Source organism: Vulpes vulpes, chromosome 3 (genome assembly GCF_048418805.1).
Source record: "Vulpes vulpes isolate BD-2025 chromosome 3, VulVul3, whole genome shotgun sequence".
NCBI lineage: Eukaryota > Metazoa > Chordata > Mammalia > Carnivora > Canidae > Vulpes > Vulpes vulpes.
Window position 1 is genome coordinate 5,136,031 of NC_132782.1, and position 23,109 is coordinate 5,159,139.

The following is a 23,109-nucleotide window of genomic DNA, read 5'->3' on the forward strand; positions in this document are numbered from 1 at the left end:
GAGCCCAGGGAAAGACCAATTAAATAGACTATAAAAGTCAGAATAAAGCTACTATTTTTCACTAGACACTTCCAATATTTTAAAGAACATCTTGATTTTTTGTAAGTTCACTCATTGACTCCACTTCTATCCTCAGGCCAAATATGAAGAAACATAAAGTCTTAAAAGAACAAAAAGATTTAGAGTTGTATCTTTATCAATAGATTTCTAGGTGATTCCAATTCATTTTGCTAGGCAATAAGCCATATGAAATCAATATTGAAGGTGCATGATGATTTATGCAGAATACTGGTGAATTAAAAATAGCAAAAATAATAAATTCATTAAGGAATCAGAAACTAGAGGTTTTCTGTGTGGTTTATTGTGATGATCCAAGATGATAAGACTCTAAATAGACATTTTGATATGCCATGAAAGCCCTTTGGGCCAGATGACCCATCTTTAAATATTGGCAACAGTAACTAGTGGACCACTTGAGTGTTGGTTACATATGTACATACATTTGTCAAGATTCACTGAGATATATACTTAAGATCTGTGCACTTAACTATGTGTGAGTCATACTTCAATAAAGGTAAAAGAACAGTTAAATACATAAAGAACTGTTAACCTAAATAAAAAAAAAACCCCAACTATGCTAAGATGCAATTCCTCATCTATCAGGCTAACAAAACCTCAGATGTGTTACAAAACACTCTGTGAGGCTATAGGGAAACATATTCTTTCTTATGTTGCTGGTGGGAATGCAAAGTGGTACAGCCTCCCACAGAGGGGAATCTGGAGGTGTATAGCAAAATTTCATATGGATTTACCCTCTGACCTAGCAACCTTACTCACAGAAATCTATCTGAACACTATACCAACAAAAGTATAAAAAATAAATGAACAAAACTATTCACTGCAGCACTACCTGTAATGGAAAAAGACTGTAGTACAAAATTCCATCAATAAGTGATCCTGCCAAAATAAATTGAACCTGAATCTGACCAAGTTTCCAGATATAACTACCAATTTACTAGAAATACAAGAGACAGAAAAACATGTTAAATGACACCACCAGGATGTAGTCAGCAAAATCCAGAATGTTAGAAAGTAAAGAAGACAAACAATACAATTTCTTCAAAAAATAAATTATACAAACACAAGAAGATAGGAGATCTAAAAAAATAAAAATTAATTGTAATCATGGAAATTTAACACACTGGATCTTTGAAATTAAGAAATTATTAGTATTCTAATGGTAATGGTATTGTAGGATGTGGGGTGGGGCTGTTTAGCCCTAATCTTTTAGAGATACATGCTGAAATATTTATGGTTAAATATGATGCCAGGGCACCTGGGTGGCTCAGTGGTTGAGCATCTGCCTTTGGCTCAGTTGTGATCCCAGGGTCCTAGGATGGAGTTCCACATCAGGCTCCCCACAGGTAGCATGCTTCTCCCTCTGCCTGTGTCTCTGACTCCCTCTGTATCTCTCATGAATATATAAATAAAATCTTTAAAAAATATATTATGATGCCTGATATTTGCTTCAAAACAACCTGGCACAGGGGAAAGTTGTGGTAGAGAGTATAGAGATATAGAGAAAACAATAGCCAAGAGCTGATCATAGTCAAGGCTGGACAAATTACATAGTGATTAACCATTCACTCTAATTTTGCATGTGCTTACAATTTCCCATAATGTTTTATAAAAAAGAATTAGTAGACAGATACTTAAACACCAAGAAATATTCATTTTTGGTAAGCAAAGCAATTCAAAAAAATAATTATAAAGATCTCTTTAATGCTTAAATTAGAAATGAAGACTTAACATATACCAAAAACTGGTCTGTTTCTGGCCCAAATCTACTATTTGGCTTCAGGTTCAATCTGAGCCTGTGAAAGACTAGATCATTCTATGTTCACATCAGTGTCTTCTTTAGTAGCCCAGAACTTGTGCATGATTGGTGACATTGACACATCTGATCAATATAACAATATCAGTAATAGAAACTAGGCAAGTCATCTGAATTTACTGTTAATTAATAATTATTAGAAGAAATTAATAATCATTATTAATTAAATGTTATTAATTATTAATAATTAAATGTTAACATTCTATCATTCAGTTTAAGTATGCTTACATTTAATATTACCAGGGTATACTGCTGTAATAATTAACAATGATTGTTAAAGCTGTTAATTTCCTGTGCTCTTTAATTAGGAAAAAAAAAGTAGGAAATGAACTGATCTTTAATACAAATATTGAAAGAATGTATGAACTATATAGCATTAAGAAGAAAATATATTTTTCATGAGCCAATGCATATTTTATAAAAATAAAAACAATATAAGAAAGAGTAACAAAGATGATATTATAATCATAATCCTAGTTAGTGTAGATTGATTGATATATATATATATATCAGCATTCATAACATTAAAAAAAATAAACTTTAAGAATTATATTTCAATTCCATTTAAGCCACAAATCTTTCAAGGAAAAGTCTTATTTGGAAATTGTTCACATTTTCTAAGAGTCAATTAAGAGCAAAATGTCAACTTGCCATCTTTAAATGAGAAGGAAAGGTCAAAAGTCATGTAAAACAACATTCCCAATACATCTCTCTTAATCCAGCTATACTAAAAAATGAAAACTATAGAAGGAAAGAAGAAAGTATTAGAAAATGATGAGATATCCGGGACACATTTTGTTCTCACTAACCAAAATTCAAAACAACATATACTATAAAAATGCTTTAGCAGGACAATTCTTCATCATTATGAATCTATGGAGACTAAAAATGGAAGCAAAAAGCTTATCGAAATGATTGCTACAGACTGTGAGCCATTTTCGGTAGTTGAAGACAAGGGATTTTTTTAGATTTGCCAAGCTATAAATCCCAGGTACAGTTATTTCCAGAAAGTATGTAACTAAAAAGCTTCTTCCTGAATTATATTCTATGAACAAAAAAGTTACTGATGTTATTTAAAATATCAGTTGAAAGAGATCATCTGTTTAATCTCACGAATACATAACACATGAACCAGAGAAGCAATCTAGTAGCAGACAAGGCTGAGAAATTACTGCCCTTGTACTTAATATCAAAAAATGAAAGCCACATCAATAATTAAAAATTTTAAACATATTTATTCTTTGATAGTGATTCTATTACCATAGAGAAATTCACTGTGACCAAGCACTGATTTTTGATACTCAACTATTCCACATTCAGCCAAAAAAAAATTTTTTTTTGGTATATGATTGATGGATAAACAGATATAGAGATGATATTTAAGATATATGTCTACTTATATAAATATATATGTACATATTTCAATACTGACAGGGTATAGAGAAAGTGTCTGTGGTGGTATCTTTATTAGAATAACACTTTGGGAAAGAACTTTTTAAAAAATGCATATTTTTTGGCCCAAACATTCCAATCATGGGAATTTATCCTATGTATGATTTCCAATAGTGTAAAATTGGAGACAATCCAAATATCCAAAAATCAGGATGTGATAAGGCATGTATCTTTTTCTATTTGAAGTACTCATCACGCTTGCTTTTGCTTAATTTTTATCAGCCTTGAGATCCCAATTCCAATGTCATTGCCTCAAAAAAGCCTTCCCACTCAACTAGGATCAAATCCTGTTAGTATACATCAGACAGCATATCTATTATTTGATAAACACTGACTTTCCTCCTCCTCCTCTCCTGCAAACAATATATGCCATGAAGCTAGGGAATGCATTTTTCTCACTATTGTATCATCTAGCCATGTGATAAATATTTATTGATGAGAGTAATTAAATATTATATAATAAATATCAGAAAGACTATGTGGTAAATTGTTAGGGAGAAAGTACACAGGATTTCATGTCTATGTTTATCATGGGAGAAAATAAAATATGTGTGTATATGTTTATGTCTCTAAATATGTATGTGTGCATATATATGATATACATACAATGGGTCATAATAGAAGTCAGAAATATGAAAATAGTTTCATTAGGATAATAATTATGTAAGTGATTTTCCCATAAAATTTCTTTCGATGTTCTGAAAATACCAAATTCTTTCAAAGTCATATCTGAACAGAATAAATAATGCCCTTTATAAGAGGTCTCCTTAGTTTGAGGGGATATATTTTATTGATAGACAGTAATTTATTTAGAATAGGTACAAAATGTGCTTTGGAATCATGTTTGCCTTTTTAAAAAGATATTAATCATAAAAAAGCATGCAAAACTAATGTAACACAAAAATATTAAATGGAAGTGAAAATTTGTAAACTACTTAATATGTCACTTTGCCAAATCAGATTTTTAATGCAACCGAGCAATGATAATGTTGTTTGTAAGATGCACAAAGAGAGAAACATATTGCATGAGTAATACTAAATCATCATTGGTCCTAAAATACTGTGCACAATCACAAATAAACCCTTTCAAATTTAGTCCAGGTTCACCTTTTCTGAGATCAAGGCAAAAAAAAGAGAATTGTAGAAAAAAAAGGCACCTGAGGGCATATTTATATCATATTGCAAAAGGAGCCTTAAATCAGATGATAATCCATGGCTGGCATTTATTTGCAATTCTTATTTTTCAGAGTAAGTTAGAAATTGCTGAATGTTAATAAAATAGCTATCTTTCTAAAAATAAAGACCTCAGGATTGTTAGGACCATTAACTGAGGAATGCATATAAACTATACAGTACAGAGTCCCAGAGCACTCAATAAACATTAGCTGCTATTCACTATTAATAATAGTGAATAGTGGAAGATTCTAAAAACTATTTAGAATGTCATTTAATTTCACATTTACATTGTAAACATCATTTTACTTTCTGGAAACACAATTTTCCAAAACTAGAAAACACACATACATACTTCTAACCTTAGGCTCTATAGAGGCAGATGCTAATTTTTTTGCTTCTGTTAATGCATGCAACTGTTGATAGTCTACTGGTTTATACTTGATGCTTCTCATTCCATTTTTCATTCGGAACACCAGATTATCTGTTTTTCATCAAAAACAGAAAATGACAAAAAATAGCATCATATTATTGGAAGTCTAAATATAGTTATGGCAACATTTTGACTGCAGGTCTTATTTTTAAATATTTTTAAGCAAAACCAAGAAATAATATTACAACATTCATATTATATTTGAACCTCTAGCTCTAGAAACTTTAAAAATAATTACCTCTATATACCTTGCATAAAATGACTTCTAACAGAACATAAAGGGAATATTTCCATTTAAGTAAGTATATTGAGAATTTCAGAAAATTATAATGCCAAGATAGAAAGCGTGACCATTCTTTTTATTTAAAAAGTTTTAGGCATCAACCGTGAATATTTAAGTATCATCTTATTATAAATTATATTAAGTAGATTTTTAAGTCATAGTTGTATTTTTTTTTAAGATTTTTATTTATTTATTCATGAGAGACACAGAGAGAGGCAGAGACACAGGCAGAGAGAGAAGCAGGCTCCATGCAGGGAGCCTGACCTGGGACTCCATCCAGGGTCTCCAGGACCACACCCTGGGCTGAAGGTGGCGCTAAACCGCTGAGCCACCTGGGCTGCCTCATAGTTGTATTTCTAACAGAAAAATTGAAAATATTTCAATTAAACTTGAAAAAAGGTTGAAACTCAGAGCTAAAAAACTTAATAGGTCAAATAAGAATAAAATGATATAAAATGATCAGGTAAGCATTGTCCATTCAAATACATAAAATGTCCTAGTTTAGTATGATATTCACTGTTCTGATCAAGTAAAACATAAGTAGAAGGTACTCAAAGACCAAGTAGATTAAGTATAATAATCTGAGTAATTCAAGCAAAAAAAAAAAAAAAAACAAAACAAAATTTTGCCCCAATTATACGAATACTTATTCTGTACCATATAAAGTAATTGAGACTAAGTATATCATGGATCACATAACCCTGGGTGGCGCAGCGGTTTGGCGCCTGCCTTTGGCCCAGGGCGCGATCCTGGAGACCCGGAATCGAATCCCACGTCGGGCTCCCGGTGCATGGAGCCTGCTTCTCCCTCTGCCTGTGTCTCTGCCTCTCTCTCTCTCTCTGTGTGACTATCATAAAAAAAAAAAATTAAAAAAAAAAGTAGACTCCAAATGATTGAGGACAAGCACAGTAAAGGAAAGTATGGTTACCTTGACCACTATTGAAGAAGATTAAAGCATGCATTGTAGGGCAACTGGAGACATCTTCAGTATGACCAAACAATGAGCTTTCCAATAAAATTTTGAAAATCAACATTCCAACTTTACATTATGCATAATCCACAATAAGTCATAGAACACATTTGGAAGTAGGAAAAATACCTAAAATATCGTTTTTCTGAACTGCCATGAATGGTTGGTCTCTTTTATTCAAGTCCTCCATATCTGTCAAAAAAAAAAGACAGCTAAAATTTCACACTGTTATTTTCCAAATGTTTTTAAAGATGTGTTAGTCATTGTGTTTTTTTAAAACAAAGCTCAGGACTGAGTGCCATAACTCTTTGTATTTACTAAAATTTGCTTCTCTGAGTTTTAGAAGCTTCCTTCCATTAGTTTTTTCCCTCAATGCTTTTCCTGTTCTTGGTGTCTCCTTCCAACCTCTGAAATTTTAATCTCCTTTTCTTGGATTGTATCAGTGACTGATAAATATTTTGTGATTTAAAAATTGTGTAAGTTTTATCTTGAGTTCCTAGGAGGAAAAAAACTACATAAATTAAAGAATAAAGTCAAGTAACTCACTACTACCATTAAACCAATCAGCCTTTGTGGCTGACTTCTAGAAAGCACTCAACACACAGCTGCCACTTCTTTCAGAGCTGGACTCAGTTTCAGAGAGTAGACTTGTCCTAAGGGGCAGCCTATACCCAATGACTAAGCAAGGAGGGACTATAAGTCCTACCAGTTTGGGCCCAATGTGGGTCATTCTGATGGACAATATTTCATCCAAAGCTCCCTGCGGGGTTGATCCAGACTTTGTTGGACCTGCATTGAAACTGACTTTTTCATCTGCTCAATCCTGCTTCTTCCTTCTTCCTTTCATGGGTATGGATCTCTAATGAATTTCCACCCCAAGCTCTATCTCAGTATCTCCTTCCTGAGAACCCAACCTGCAGTAGCACCAAACTAAATTAACATATTTTTAGGGTGCCTCCAGGGCAACAGATTGGTCAAGTGGTGCTTTAAGTAACTGTAACATTTTTCATAAATTTTTGTTCCATATCCACTAGGTTGAACTACTCATGTCTAGTGACTTTTGCAGTAGCTTAAGTCTTCTTAAAGGGAAGAAAAAGCACAAGTTCATGACTTTTGGAAACTCTCTCTCATCCCATTCCTTCCCTCCCATGATAATTTATATCTGTCTTCACATCTGCATGTTACTGACTCAAAGTCTGTCTTCCTCCACAGACTGGTGGCCTATGTGGGTCTTACTTCTGATTGCATTCCCAGTGCCTAGCACAAGTAGTAAATGTTCAATAAATATTATTTGATAAAATGGGTGAAAGGTAGCTGAAGATAGCTTGATGTGTTCTAGCCTCGAGAAGGGCTGCAATACCAATTCCTTAGTCTGTACTACAGCTTCCCTCTCCCAACAATAAATTTTCACTTTTCAAAAGTCTGACTTAATTTTGTAGTCTACAGGCAGAAATGGCAAATTTACATGCCTTAGAAGGTCATCAGGTCAATGAAAGAGTTACAAGGTACACAACCACAGGGAATGCAGAAATGAGATGAAATGAAAAATTAAAGAGCATTTCATGCCCACAGATAATCAAATACATTTTTTTTTCTTTTTATTAACAAAGGTATTCCACAAATAAAGCAAGTATCTAAAACAAATGGTTGCTACATTCAGCAGCCAGTTCATGAGTTCTGGCCGACTGAGTCTTACCTCTAGTTCTCATCTCCATTCCCACCTGGAATTTGTCTGAGCTTGCTGTCTCCATCTTGGAGAGACCTTGTCAGTTCCCTCATTGATTACCTTTAGGTTTTCCTCAGATTTAGGATTCATTTTGGGGGAATTTAGTTTGCAAGACTGAGGCCCTGAAACAAAGTGGGGCTTTGCAGACTTCCTTTAGGTTACCTTGGTCTAACATTGCTTAGATTTTCAGATTTTCTGAGGAAAGTCATGACGTCCACACAACATTTCTCACTATTTCTACATGATTCAAATAAGAAACTTATAATAGAATACGTTCTGGAAATCAAAATTGCAAACAAAAACTACTCTGTCTTCATGAACTTGAAATCTAGTTTGGTTGCAACTCTATAGAAGACCAAGCAAAAACACTTCTTGACCTAAATTTTTTAATATTTATATATAAGTCATAAATAATTACACTTATCTTTCAGGGATGTTGAGGATCCCTGAACTAACTAATTGTTAAACTGAAATAGTATAAAATTGACAATTGTAGTTTTCTAATATCAGAGAATTAGATAGGCATTAGATTTAGAATCTGAAAAGTTCACATATAATTTAGTCTAACTTCTCATTTTAACATATAAGATGATTGCAGCCCAGAAAAATGACCAAGATCACAGAAAACTTCAAGTCCAAAATCTCATATTAATAATACAAAAATCTCTGAAAATGAAGATGTATATCATAAGCAATATAGTGGCCAAATCCAATCTGAGCTGAAATCATTTGGCAGCAAATTTGACCCAAATCAAAGTTCATTTTATTTAATGTGGGCATTCATACATTTGTCCAAAAATGTTAATGTGTTTAATTTTGGGGTGCTACCCAGATATCATCAGTTTTAAGTAATGTAGGGCATATGCTCTATATCACATTTTTAAAAAAAATCTGAAAAATCAAAACTACATCTGGCACCACAGCCTTCTGATAAGATATTATGAAACTGTACTAAAACAAACAATCCCTGATTCCCAAACAAGCATATGTCATCTAGGCCATTTCAATTTTATGCTTACTAGTGAACTTCAAAGTGGCTACTTCAGCCTAGAGTTAAAATGCTTTTGGCTGAGTAATGGCTATTTGAACAGAATTTTCCATGTTAAATAATTTTAAAGCACTTAGTTCTAAAAATTATTCCATGTTCACATTATGTGACATTTTAGAAAATCGCTTATGAGTATTATCAAAATGTTAGACCTTTTAGATCTACTCAATTACTGAAAATATTTTAAAATAATATATTTTTATGAGAAGTTTCTTATGGTTTAGGAAGACTGTTTTGATATATAATGTAACGATAGCTTTGCAGTAGCTAGAGGATTGGATAAAGATTTTAATATAAAGTTAATTTTTACAGATTCGATAGAGAATCTAAACTTAAAAAGCTACATGACCTCAACTGGTCTCTATGGGGTAGTTAAGCAAGAAGGACTTCTCTAGAGATGAGAAAAAATAGCAAAGAGATCATTTATATAACAAGGCAATCTTTTTACAGTGATAAAATTTGTATTATTCTCTTTCCTAAGAAAATCTCTTTTAATACACCAAGGAAGACAATGTCAGTTGTACTTAGGCTTAGAATCGTACAGCACATAGCTGGTTTGTTAGCTCTAAACTGCCTGACTGTGTAGACATGTACATTAGCCAATCACCCTATGAAGGGAAGTTTTCAGAAGTGTCAGGAGTTTTGCTAGGTCAATATTGGTGAGAACAACACCAATATGAAAAAATATCTTGGGTGTAACATCTTATTATAACCTTTTTTCATATGAAAGATCTCCTTTCAAATGTGACTTCAAATACTACAAAGTCTGATTTAAGCAATACTTTTCTAATACGCAGTATTCTCTTTTTAATTCTAAGTAGAATGGTGCCTATTACTTCCATTGTGAAGAATTATACATTGTTGTTGGCATAAGGTAAAAATATTGTCCTGGAAAAATTAATGGAACCAAAGCAAACCTATTAAAGTTTAACAAAAATAAAGTGTTCGGTTACATAATAAATATTTCACAACCAATTCAAACATAATGGGGGAAGCTCTCACTCAAAAGAGCAACTACTACAGAACAAACAAAAACAAAATATCTGGGAATAAACTGTACAAGAAATGAGTAGAACTCATACCCTAAAAAAAAACACAAAAGTTTGCTAAAGGAAACAAGACTTAAATAAAGAAAATCAATTCTGATTCTGTGGACCAAATATTTAACAGTGGCAATTTGGGGATAGTAGGATTATAGTTGATTTTGATTTAGAAATTCTGTTCAAACAAAAAGAGAAAAAATATTTTTTACAGGAAAAAAAATACATTTTAAAAAATACTAAGCAGAGGCAATAATTATTTCACTATATATTAGGGGAAATGATGCCACAGTTTCCATATTTTACGAGTCAGAAAAGAAACTGGATTTCATGACACCAAGAATCCTTTAAGATGTGAACTTGTATATATAATTTTCCACACTAATATTGAACTTACTTATTTCTCCTCTTCTATTAAAAAACAGGATATGCTAAATACATTTGTAGAATTTTGTAGAATTTGAAAATGTTACCATTAAAATATTAACAAGTTCGTTTTTTTTTTAAATTTTATTTTGTTTTTATTTATGATAGTCACAGAGAGAGAGAGAGGCAGAGGGAGAAGCTGGCTCCATGCACCGGAGCCCAATGTGGGATTCGATCCCGGGTCTCCAGGATCGCGCCCTGGGCCAAAGGCGGGCGCCAAACCGCTGCGCCACCCAGGGATCCCTAACAAGTTCGTTTTTTAATGCTATATGTGGAATAAATATATTAAACTATCCTTTCAATTATAAAAGTACTGGTTAAATAATATGAAACTGTATAGAAAAATATAAGGTAAAAATTAAAATCTCCAGCCCTACTTTAACCCTAATACTCTAAATTTTTTAGCCCTGGCAGTCATTTTCAATGTTTTATTGTATATTCTTTCAAAGATTTTCTATGCACATGAAAGTACATGTGTATATTTTGGACATGCTTAAACTGGACACTTTGTCAACCTTCTTCTGACACCATCTGGGAATCCAGTTCCTCATCCTATACACCTGGACTTGAAGTTAGAGGCTTGTCTGCTTCCTCCTGGTCCCTTTAACTTCTAACTTCTCCATCAGTAGAAGAGCATCATGAAATTCAGCCCCTCCAAATCTTTTGTTTAGATTTTTGCAGTAGCATTTTATCTGTTCTTTGGCCCTGGCTGCCATCATGCAAGTGCCTGAATGAGCGATGTCTCAAAAACCCAAATATTTCTAATCCCCCAAATGTTTTCTCATGGCCTTCCAGGATGAGGTTCAAACTCTGCATACCAGGACCTTTTATTTTTTTAAAGATTTTATTTATTTATTCATAAGAGAGACAGAGAGAGAGGCAGAGACACAGGCAGAGGGAGAAGCAGGCTCCATGCAGGGAGTCTGATATGGGACTTGATCCCAGGACTCCAGGGTCACGCTGAAGGCAGGTGCTAAACCACTGAGCCACTCAGAGATCCCCACTAGGACCTTTTAAATCTAGCTCTTCTCTTTTAGCCCAGCCCCTTCCTTACCCATTACCCATTACCCCACATGCGCGTTACACTCCAGCATTCCTAAACCATTTGCAGATCTCAGAATACACACAGCACATCTGCTATGGTAGGCAGAACAACGGCCTACCAAAGATGTCCTCATTCTAATCCTCAGAACCTGTGAATAAATGTTATGTGGCTAAAGAGAATTAAGGTTGTAGCTAATTGGCTAACTTTAGCTATGGAAATTACCCATGTGGGCCCAATGTAATCACAAGAGTCCTGGAAAGAGAAGGCAGGAGTGTCATAGAGAAGGAGATGGGAATAAAAGCAGAGGTCAGAGAGAAGATAGTTTTGAAGATGTTATTCTGCTAGCTTTGAAGATAGGGGCCAGACTCAAAGAATGTAGGCAATTCCAAAAAGCTGGAAAGGGCAAGGAAATGGATTCTCCTGTAGAACCTCCAGAAGGCATGCAGCCCTGCTGGAACCTTGATTTATTTATTTATTTTTATTTTATTTATTTATTTTTTTGGAACCTTGATTTAAACCCAATGAGACCTACTATGGATCTATGACCTCCAAAATTATAAGATAATAAATTTACGTTGCTGAAGCCATGAAATTTGTGGTAATTTGTTATTTAGCAATAGGAAATTGACAGTGCTCTTTCATACCTCCCTACCTTTTCATATGCTGTTACCTATGGTTGGAATGCCTTTCTCAACTCCTGCCTCTCTGGCTAATGCCTACATACTTTTCAGTCTCGTTTTAAGCATCTTACTAGAGTTTCTCTTAATCCAGGTACAGATTATTTGAATCCTTTCTTGTGCTACAACTATACTTTTGTATATCCCTGCTGATGCAATTATTCCTTTGTTTAGTGTTAGTGGAACATCTATAACAGATCAGACTAAGGAATATGGATTTATTCAGGCTCTGCAGAGAGACCTGCCCTGAGTATCTCATCTTTAGTAGCCCCCTTAATCCCTAGTCACTCTTTATCCCTCAACCTAATCATTTCCCTTCATAGCACTTCTCACTACATAGCATTATGCTATGGACTCGTTCATTTATTTGCTTATTGTTCACATCTACAACTAGGATGTATGCTCTAGAAAAGCAAGTCCTTTAGCTGATTATCTCTATTTCTCTTGAGTGCCTAAGATAGTGTGTGTTATATACTAGACATTCAACAGATATTTGCTGAAAAAGCACCAGGTGATTGCATTACAGGTCATGTCCAGGCCCTAGGCATGGTACTATTAGAGGCAAACTCATAGTTTCCCTTCCTCTTTCCCAATTTTTAAAATCTAGGCTTGCTTGTAGGAGATGAAAATTATTATCAAAAACAAACTCCAAATCAAAATGGGCAGTGCACTGAGGCATATGCCAATAAGTAAGAAAGGAGAAACACCCCCACTTGACCTTGGTGAGTTTCAGCACTGACAGTAATGTAAGTTCCTGTTAATTACAGTTGGAGGTGCCCCTTGACCAGCTATTCAGCTGCCAGTCACAGCACATAACACATCTGTGTCATCTTACCTCTTCAAGAGTTTGAGGATAAGAAGGACATTTCTTGCATAGTACACACAGATTACCTGGCTTTATCTCCAATATATATTGTTCAATGAAAAAAGCAAGTTGCACCATGATACGGTTACATAAACATGCAAAGACACCAAAAAAACGTTATGCATATTACACACACACTCCCCCATACATGCATCCTACAAAGGACAAAGGTTTAAAGGATATACAAATAGATCGAACTAGAGAGGATACTGCAACTGGAGGTTAGTTTTTTTTTTTTTAATTTTTTATTTATTTATGATAGTCACAGAGAGAGAGAGAGAGAGGCAGAGGCACAGGCAGAGGGAGAAGCAGGCTCCATGCACCGGGAGCCTGATGTGGGATTCGATCCCGGGTCTCCAGGATCACGCCCTGGGCCAAAGGCAGGCGCCAAACCGCTGCGCCACCCAGGGATCCCTGGAGGTTAGTTTTAAAGGAGACTCTATCTGTAATAAAATCTTGGCTTTTTTACAAAGAGAATGTATATATGTATACTTATGTAAATAAAAACAGCAAACATTACCTCCCAAAGGCCTTATTTCTAAATAATTATATTATCTATTGTAGAATAAATACAATTATATTTGAGTTTATAAGGGATTATCCAGTAGGTTCTGTCGGTGAGAGCCCCACAGCCTACTAACCCGACCACGCCCATTTCTGAACCTCCTAAACTTGGACTACTCCCAAAGGACCTTTATCCTCCCAAGTTGTGACAACCCTGTGAAGCGAGGCCTGAAATACCCAGTTAACTTTATCTTTAGTTTTGAATATAATCTTTTTTTTTTTTGAGAGCGAGAATGAGAGTGAATATGCATGAGCAGGGGGTAGGGAGGGGCAGAGGGAGAGGGAGAGAGAGAATCTGAAGGTCCAGCATGGAGCCTGAGGTAGGGCTTAATCTCAGGACCCTGAGATCATGACCTGAGCTGAAACCAAGAGTTGGATGCTTAACCAACTGAGCCACCCAGGTGCCCCAATCAAATAATTTTTATACAAATTTGTTGTGTCTTATACAAGAAATTTCTTCTGACATCTTCTTTAACTAAATGATTCAAAACACAATATTTTAAAATTTTTCTTAATGGTCACAAATGCACTGTTCATTCTTTTGATTGTAATTTTGTTCACTAAAGGAAAACAATTAACATCAAGGCCACAAGCAAGGTTAGAGAGTTCAACAACTAAATCGAACTTTTCACTATCCCACTATGACTGCTGAGGAAATTCTATCACCTTCATTTTAAAACTATGGCAGACATAACTAGGTGTCAATATCTATTCTCCCTTTTTTCCTTCCTAGCAGAATCCAATTTTTTTCAGGATTAAAAGACTGGCCTTCCTTGATATCCCTGAGACTCAAAGTGACCATGTGACACAGTTCCAGCCAATGTGACCTAAGCAGAGGTCTTCTGGGAATTTGAGTACAAGATTTGTTTTTTTCATATGAGCACTGGCCCTTTTTCCCTGTTCTTCCTCATTTCTTCTTACCTGGAAATGTGGATGTGAAACTGGACATGGAGAGGCCATCTGTGACTATGTAGTGAGTATTAGGATGAAAGATATATACTAAGTATCGCACAGAAGAAAGCCAAAGGGAGCTCAGCACACTGATGATATCAAGAATCTGCTATACCAGCTGTGGACTACTTCTTTCTGGGCTTGTTATGAGAGAAATAAACCTCAAGCTTCTACAAGCAGTTTCTGTAACTTTCAGTCAAACAAAATTCCCAATTGATACACAATGGGAAAATATGAAGCACCCAGAAAGTTTTGATGCTTTTCCACATAAAGCAGAATAAAAATTCTTCTAGAAAAGAACCCATCAATACAGCACAGGATAAAATACTAGAAAATATTATTGTGGTTGCTTTTCAATAGTAGTATGAGAAAATCACAGCTAGAAAAATTTTCTGTTTGAAAACTCCAATAGAGTTTCATTTGCAGTGTAGGTGGTTCTGGAAGGGGAAAGAAAAACATCTTCAGAAACTTAATTTCACCATCAAAAATAACACAGAAGAATGTATCTGTGGGGTTCAATACTCTAAAATAAATAGTTTTTAAACAAAGGATCAACTATATGAGGAGAAATAAATCGGGTTTTTAAATTTTTTAATAAAAAGTAACAATTAGCCACTCTTAACAATAAAGACTATAGCACTCTGTTAAATGACAGTGCTTGGAACACAGTAGCACTAATACATTTTGAATGAATGAAATATAACGAGTAGGAAATATTTATTTTTGTGTGTAAGAGAAAGATCTGTAGGTGAAGATGTGAAGAAATTAAAGGAAAAGATTAAAGGAATTAAGATAAAGTTTGGAGAGGGAAAGAAAGTATGAAGAAAAAGAAAATTAAAAAGAACAAAGAGAGAAAAAAAATGTGCTCGTTTCCTCTTTCTACTTTCTAGTTCCCTTAAGTTTGGCCAAAAACAGACGGCATCTTCCTCCCTATAAAGGCAAACTCACAGTTTTGATCAGTTATGCTGAAGTGGCTAGAAGTTTTACTGCAGAGGAGGTAGAGAAGGTAATTTTCGAACACAAAGGTGGGCCCTAAGGCAGGTGTGGTGGGATTTCCATTGGCAGGAGGCAACTAATTCAGGAAGAGCAGCTGCACTCTGAAAGAGAGGGAAAATCTATCTGATGTGAGCAGATAGGCTGAATGCAGAAATTGTAGTGAGAGATGTCAATCTTGTCTCAATTTTTGTTTCAATCTAATTCTTCACCCAGAAAAAGGGGAAGGAAATCCTCCACTATCTTCTATTTCATGTACTCCTTCCACAGGGATCCATATTCTCTGAATAAAGTTGGAAGTCCTTGTATGAAAAATCTCAATAATATCTTATGAAAATCTCAAAAATATCTTAGAAGAAAAATAAATTTCTCTCCTTTAACAAAAAAGTGAAAGAACAGTTCTTTCTGCCTGGGATGGTGTGAAAGGAGGGTAAGGGGGAAGGTGGTGGGAGGCCAATTGTCATGTAACACAAGGACAAACCATAAGAATTTGGCTGCACGTGGATTTTCCACTTGGCTTTAAAAACACCATCAGAATAATTTGGTCCAAAATATAATGGTCAATAATACATAAAATAGCCACTAACTACTTGTCAGTGGCAATTGAAGACATGAGATGCAAGAAATATCCATGCAATGGGAGATTTTAAAAACCTGCTCCTGTAGAAAACATTGCCAACAACATGGATTTGTTTAAAATTTAATTGATATGAGAACACTACATTCTCAAAACTAAGATACACCTTAACTCTAAAGCAGTGTTGGGCTTTGGAATGAGACTACAGAAGAATGAGTTCCAGCACACTATTTTTAAATTATGGAACTCTCTCAGCAAATGACTTAAATGATAGAAAAGACCTAATATTGTAAATGTCAACTCCTCCAAATTAATTTATATACTTCAATTGAAATCCTAAGAGCGGAGGTGGGCGGGGGGTTGGGTGACGGGCACTGAGGGGGGCACTTGACGGGATGAGCACTGGGTGATATGCTATATGTTGGCAAATTGAACTCCAGTAAAAAAAAAAAAAAATCTAGGAGATTTTTTGGTAAAAATTGGCAAGCTGATTTAAAATGTGTTTAGAAATGCAAAGGACAAAGGATAGCCAAGGAAATCTTGAAGAAGAGAACAAAGCTGGAGGATTTATAGTATTATATATCATGATCCATTATGAAACTGTAGTAATTAAGACAATGTGTTATTGGCACAAGGATGGACAACTAGGCCAATGAATAGTACAGAGGGGCAAGAAACAGATCCATGCATAAATGGTCACCTGATTTATAAGTTACACTGAGTAACACTGCAGTTTGCAAAAAACAGTCTTCAATAAATGGTTCGGAGATAGCTGGATGTCCATATGGAAAAAATGAATCTTGACCCCCTACTTCCTAACATTCACAAAAATCAATTCCAGATGTATTAAAGATCTAAATGTGAAAGATTTAAAAAATGAAACTTTTAGAAGATTACATAGGAGAACGTATTCATGACCTTGGAGTTGGCAAAGATTTCTTAAACAATTCACCAAAAAAAGCTAATCATAAATGGAAAATGTAGTAAGTTGGGAAATACTAAAATTAAGAACTTCTGTTCATCCAAATACACCATTAAGGGAGTAAAAAGGCAATGCAGAATGGGAAAATATATTTGTAATACACATATTCAACAAAAGACTTGTATCCAGAATTTAGATGTATTTAAATGCCCACAAATTAATAAGGAAAAGTCAGGGAACCCAATAGAAACTAGGGCAGAACACCTGAATAAACACTCCACAAAAAAAAAAAAAAAAAGATCTCCAAATGGCCAATAAACATATTAAAAGGATTCAATTTTATTCATTAGGAAAATCCAATTTTTTTAAGGATTTTATTCATTTATTTGAGAAAAAGAGCATGAGTGGGGGAGGAGCAGAGGGAGAGAAACAAGTAGACTCCCCACTGAGTGTAACACCATCTTGGGGCTCGATCCTACAACCCAGAGCCAAAACCCGGAGTCATATGAGCTGTGTTATAGTTAAACACCTATTGCATGGAAAGATAGGTATTAGCTTCCTCACGTTGCTGTAGGTCAAACAAGGTTTCTGGCAGCTCCTTAGGGAGCCCCAGCATGTTTCCTAGAGTGTGGGGTCGCCCTTTGGCAAGACAGGGTCACCTGAAAAGGGAGAAAACATTCCTTGACAACATCTCTCTGGTATGCCTCTTTGCCAAAGCAACAAGGGCATCCTGAAGAGGAAGACTCTGCATTGTCTCCTCTGCTTTTTTCTTTTCTTTTTAAAGATTTCATTTACTTATTCATAAGAGACACAGAGAGAGGCAGAGACACAGCAGAGGGAGAAGCAGGCTCCGCAGGGAGGAGCCTGGGATCACTAAAGGAGCCAAAGGCAGATGTTCAACCACTGAACCACCCAGGCACCTCTCTCCCTTGCTTTTCTGTACTGCTGCCTTACCCAAGTCCTTAAATTGCAAAAAGTGTGGCCTTGCCTCTTATTCCTAAGCTCCCTTTATGCTAAATGGGTTAAATTATACTCTCAGCTTAGATTCTATATACTCAGAAATAAAAATTATACTCATTTTTATTTGGTTTTAGCTATAATGAGAGGCATCCAGGAGTAAGAAATACGTATGAATTGAGGTAAAAGGGGAACAGAATTTACCACTTATTGAGAGAGCATCTATAATACTTTATACACTATAAAATAGCTGCTATCAGGCCCATTTTACAGGTTAGAAAACTGAGGTTCAGAGAGGTTAAATAAGTTGTTCAAGGACATGCTTTTAGGAAATGGTTAAAATAGGTTTTAAAGCCACTGACTTCTTTTTACCAGTCCAGTGATTCCTGGCGATTTCTTAGGCTTCATTCTTTCATTCATTCATTTTAAAGCTCGCTAAGAAATGTCAATGATTAGCCCAGGTTAAGACCTACTGTAGTACACATCACTGCTTCCCTAAACCTGAAAGCAAATTAGCCATATACAATGTGATTACAGTGCAGATTAATTTTTTTTCATAAGCTTTCATCAGCTCCAGCCTCTCAGAATTTTACTCTCAAATTAGGAGATACGCTTTTAACTGGGGCATCCAGATATCACCATAAATTCAGATTGAAACAATTTTTCCCCTTGCTCTCTCAACCCAAAGACAAATACTCCAAATTCCATGTTTAGAACTAGCATCTTACCATAAGCTCCAAACCCAAGGACAGTTTCTTCTACCTCTTTCTATTACACAATTCTTGATAAAAAGTCAACCTAGGTCCCTAAAGTCACCAGGTGTCCATTTCTTCTTCAGGGACTCCCCCAACCCCATCCTTCTCAGATTCCTTCCCACATATTCTATTTTCCCTCATGTTCTCAGGACTGGTCACTATGCATTCACCTTCATTTACTTTTAGTTTACGTTCATCCTTAGCTCTAACAGTCTGCCCCACTCCCATTCTAGTTTTTGCTAATCTATCTCTGGTAATCAACTCAAATCCATTGTTATAACTGAGTATCCTTGCAGGGAACAAAAAAGTATGTAAGAATACATATAGGTTAAGTTCTGTGTCCTTTTGAAATCATCCTTTGAGTACTTCCTTGTCTTCTGGAATAACATATTTTCCAGTGTCATCTTGTGCTTTACTTGTCACAGTCCTGGAATCAGCTATTTTTTCCAAGGAGCTCAGGTTTTTTGGAGGATGGTATTTAGAAGTCAAAATCTGGACATTAAAAAAAAAAAAATCTGGACATTAGATGTACTCATGACTATTGGGATGTCACTCCTCCCTGATCCTCCCTATGAGCAAAGCTAGAAATACACACACACACATATACACAACCCTCTATATTTACTTCTATCTCTATTTCTTCTTAAAAATTAGGTAGATAGTGGCACCTGGGTAGCTCAGCGATTGAGCATATGCCTTTGGCTCAGGCTGTGATCTCAGGGTCTTGGGATCAAGTCCTGCATCAGGCACCCTGCAGGGAGCCTGCTTCTCCCTCTGCCTATGTCTTTGCCTCTCTCTGTGTGTATCTCATGAATAAATAAATAAAATCTTTTTTAAAAATCAGATAGATAGATAGATAGATAGATAGATAAAGAGACTATACCATGCACACTGATTTGTCCAACTGTAATACAACAGCATGAAATTCATTCTCATTTTCTCCCTTTCTACATTTGTAACTCATTCTAATAGTAAGAAACCCAGCCCCTGTTATGCTTTATATTTTTTTATTTCATCAACACTCCATATATAACCAACCTCTCATCTCTGATGACAGCATTCTTCCTCTACACCAACTCTCTCTTCAATCCATTTGAGTTCCAACAATCCACAGCAGTACCTTACCACTACCACATAAGCTCCAATATCCCAATGCAGACTAGAACCTTCTAAATAGATTTCTTCCTCACTCTGACTCCCCATCTGTCCTGCAGCCCTCTGCATGGACATGGCTTCCCCTCTGATTGAGTTTCAAAACTTCATGTGATGTATATATTCACACTCTACTCACCCCACTTGAGCTCTAACACATTACACTGGATTACCCCCATTCATAGGTACTCCCTCAGCTTCACTTGAGTTCTGACACCCTCATGGGCTGCCCTTGCACATAAATGCAGTCCTTATCTTGGTTGGTCTCTGACATCAGCACTGGTCAGGCCTCCCGAATGAATCCTCTCTTCCCCTGTTCTGGGCTCCAATGCCATGTCCTGAGCCACTGACGTTCCTTCCTCTGCTAGTACGGAGACCAGTCTTGTTCTGCCCCTTCTAATGGCTTCAGAACTGATCATTCAGAAAGGGAAGAAAAAAAAGAAGAAATTGGGTAGAGGAAACATTGCTGTCTTCCTAAATAGGTAATGTACCTCAACAGAAATTCTCTACTTTATTCTTACTACAATTTGACAGTTTGTTATTGACAACTCTAAAAATATCTGATATACAAATGAATTTATCCAATAAACAGTGACACTCTTAAAATAGGAACCAGTCAGTGGAGCATCTGCATGACTTGGTTTAGCATCTGACTCTTGATTTTGGATCAGGTTATGATCTCAGGGTTGTGAGACTGAGCCCCACTTTAGGCTCTGCACTCAACAGAGTCTACTTGTCCATTTCTAACTGCTCCTCCCATCACTTGCTCTAACTCAAATAAATAAATGAATGAAATCTTAAAAAAAAATAGGAATGAGTCGACATTTTCTGAAGTCACTTTATTCTAAGAAATTAAAGTTTATAATCCTTAAATTAATGAAAGTAATTATCTTTTAGTGATTAGAAAGATGGGTAACCAAGGACAAAAAAAGAGAAAATATCTATTTTTCCTTCCAGAGAAGGAAAATATCATACTATTCAAGAGTGTGAGCTCCAGGGATCCCTGGGTGGCGCAGCGGTTTGGCGCCTGCCTTTGGCCCGGGGTGCCATCCTGGATTCCCGGGATCGAATTCCACGTCAGCCTCCCTGCATGGAGCCTGCTTCTCCCTCTGCCTGTGTCTCTGCCTCTCTTGTCTCTCTCTGTGTGACTATCATGAATAAATAAATAAAATCTTAAAAAAAAAAAAAAAGAGTGTGAGCTCCAGAGCTAGAATATTAGGTTCAAAATGAACTCTGAGGCCTTTGGCAAATTCCTTAATTCTTTTATGCCTCAGTTTTCTCATCTGTAAAAAGAGGATAACAGTGGTACTTCTTAGAGTTGTGAGGACTATTGCAGATAATATACAAAAATTCCTTAGAAGAGCATCTGGCATCAAAAATATCATAAAATATTACTTTTTAATGTTATTACAAGGGTACTCCCAAATACTTGAAAATGTGTCCATAGGGTTTGATTCTTAGACCCTGATTTGAACAATATATTAAAATGTAGACTCTGAAACTTAGGTCTTGGCACTTATGTATCAAAAATCCATGAACACACTAAAGAGGGCACTTGATGGGACAAATACTGAGTGTTATACTATATGTTGGCAAATTGAATTTAAATAAAAATAAATTAATAAAAAAAATAAAAATACATTTTGCTTAAAAAAATATCCATGAACACAAAGATAGGCACCAAATTTTATGAATGGATTTAAGACTGTATATTTATCTTCTTCCCTTAAAGACTGTGTTTGAATTAAAAACATAAAAATTTAAATTTTCACAGAAAACTTCTAAATCTCCTAGCATATGTTGGTGATCTCTAGTGCGGCAAAAATTCCTTAGAACATAATATATTTTCATTCTCTCTATAACTTGAGGTAATATAAACAAAGATGAAATAGCCCTTTTAATGAATTTTAGTTTAGTTTAAATAGGCAGGACTTGTTTCAATTATTCTAAATAAGAATCACCTGAAACAAACTAACTGAAAATAAAAGACAAAGAAGAAAGTTTATGTATGATGGACTGTGCACTAATCAACTGCAGAACATGAGAAGATTATGATGCACTTAATTGAGCTGATCCTAGATCAACTCCAGTATTCAACCATAGTCTCTTATGGCCAAGATCATTACTCTTTCAAAAACATTTATCCATATCACATCTTCATGAGCTCATTAATGTAAAACTTTGGTTTTTTTCATTTAAAAATAATTTGACCAAAGAGATAAGTGTAGAATGCTCTGTAGGACTATTGCCCTAACTATTTATTTAGATTCATTCTGCTCTCTGACTTTATTAGTAATTATTTTCTCAAGATTTAAGATGTATTTCCAGAACAAGTTTCTCACATTTTCTAAATTCAGTGCAAAAGTTTAAATGAAATAGTGAAGATGAAATATCCTGCTCTAAAAATGGCTGGCACCTCCTTGGTCATAGTTAAATAATGTCATCGTCAAACCTTGACTCAGGCTAGGCTCTGCTCATGATAAAGGAACTTTAACTGTCCAGAAATAGACAGCAAACACTGTATTGTTCATTCTCATGCTTCAATATGCATGTAGCTCTTTACTAATCAAGGTCATTCCTGAGCACTTTTTCAGAGAAAATTCTAGTTGTCTGAGGACTGAAGGTGTCCCACTTTACAAAAGAAGTTATTTTAAGAACTTCTACCCTATTTACATGCTGCTTGGGAGTACAGTGGATATAAAATAACTGCCCTTTGTCCTTAAGTGAAACCTTTTAAAAGCAGCAGAAAGATTTAAAACAGCTATGGTGTGTGTACTTTTGAAATTAGTACATTATATGGCTCAGTTCCTCCCAGATAGAAAGCTGGAAGGAGATTCCCTGGCCAGGGAGTCTTCACTCAAAACAGGAGGACAGAAAGACTCAAACACGTATTAAACCCAAGGAACAGAAAATCTCAGAGCCAAACATGCCAGGAGGAGAGTTAATAAAGAGGGAAAGACAAGGCAGGGACATCCAAGTTCACAATGAGGAAAATGATGCTGAGGAAAAGCACTTAGGGATGAAATCAGGAGAGTTAAGGAAAGAGTGGTGGGATTACGAACTAATTGCTTAGAGCAAAAATTTTCAGACACTTTTCAATAGCCAAACTCTTTTATAAACAAAATTCCTTTTCCAAGATTTTAAACTTAAAGCCAAAGAAAGCTTGAAGTTGGTCTTTATCCATGACTAAAGTTCTAAAACATAAA

At 35.4% G+C, this 23,109-nt stretch overlaps 1 protein-coding gene across 14 annotated transcripts in view; it reads right to left on the reverse strand.

Annotated features, from left to right (window-relative positions):
- CCDC148 (coiled-coil domain containing 148) overlaps nucleotides 1-23,109 on the reverse strand; it is a 283,318-nt gene that overhangs the window by 215,469 nt on the left and 44,740 nt on the right. For 5 of the 14 annotated variants that reach the window (XR_012000288.1, XM_072751567.1, XM_072751566.1 and 2 more), the window contains exons 2-3: nucleotides 6,164-6,397; nucleotides 4,882-5,003 (exon numbers count right to left, since the gene is read on the reverse strand). The exons of 5 other annotated variants lie outside the window; for them this stretch is intronic. Coding sequence is in view for 6 of the 9 variants with exons in the window: in XM_072751567.1 (XP_072607668.1) it covers nucleotides 4,882-5,003; nucleotides 6,164-6,269 (228 nt within the window). In the remaining 3 variants the exon portion in view is untranslated. The remainder of the gene's footprint in view (nucleotides 1-4,881; nucleotides 5,004-6,163; nucleotides 6,398-23,109) is intronic. 4 more of the 14 variants (XM_072751568.1, XM_072751573.1, XM_072751572.1 and 1 more) reach the window with 2 other exon arrangements.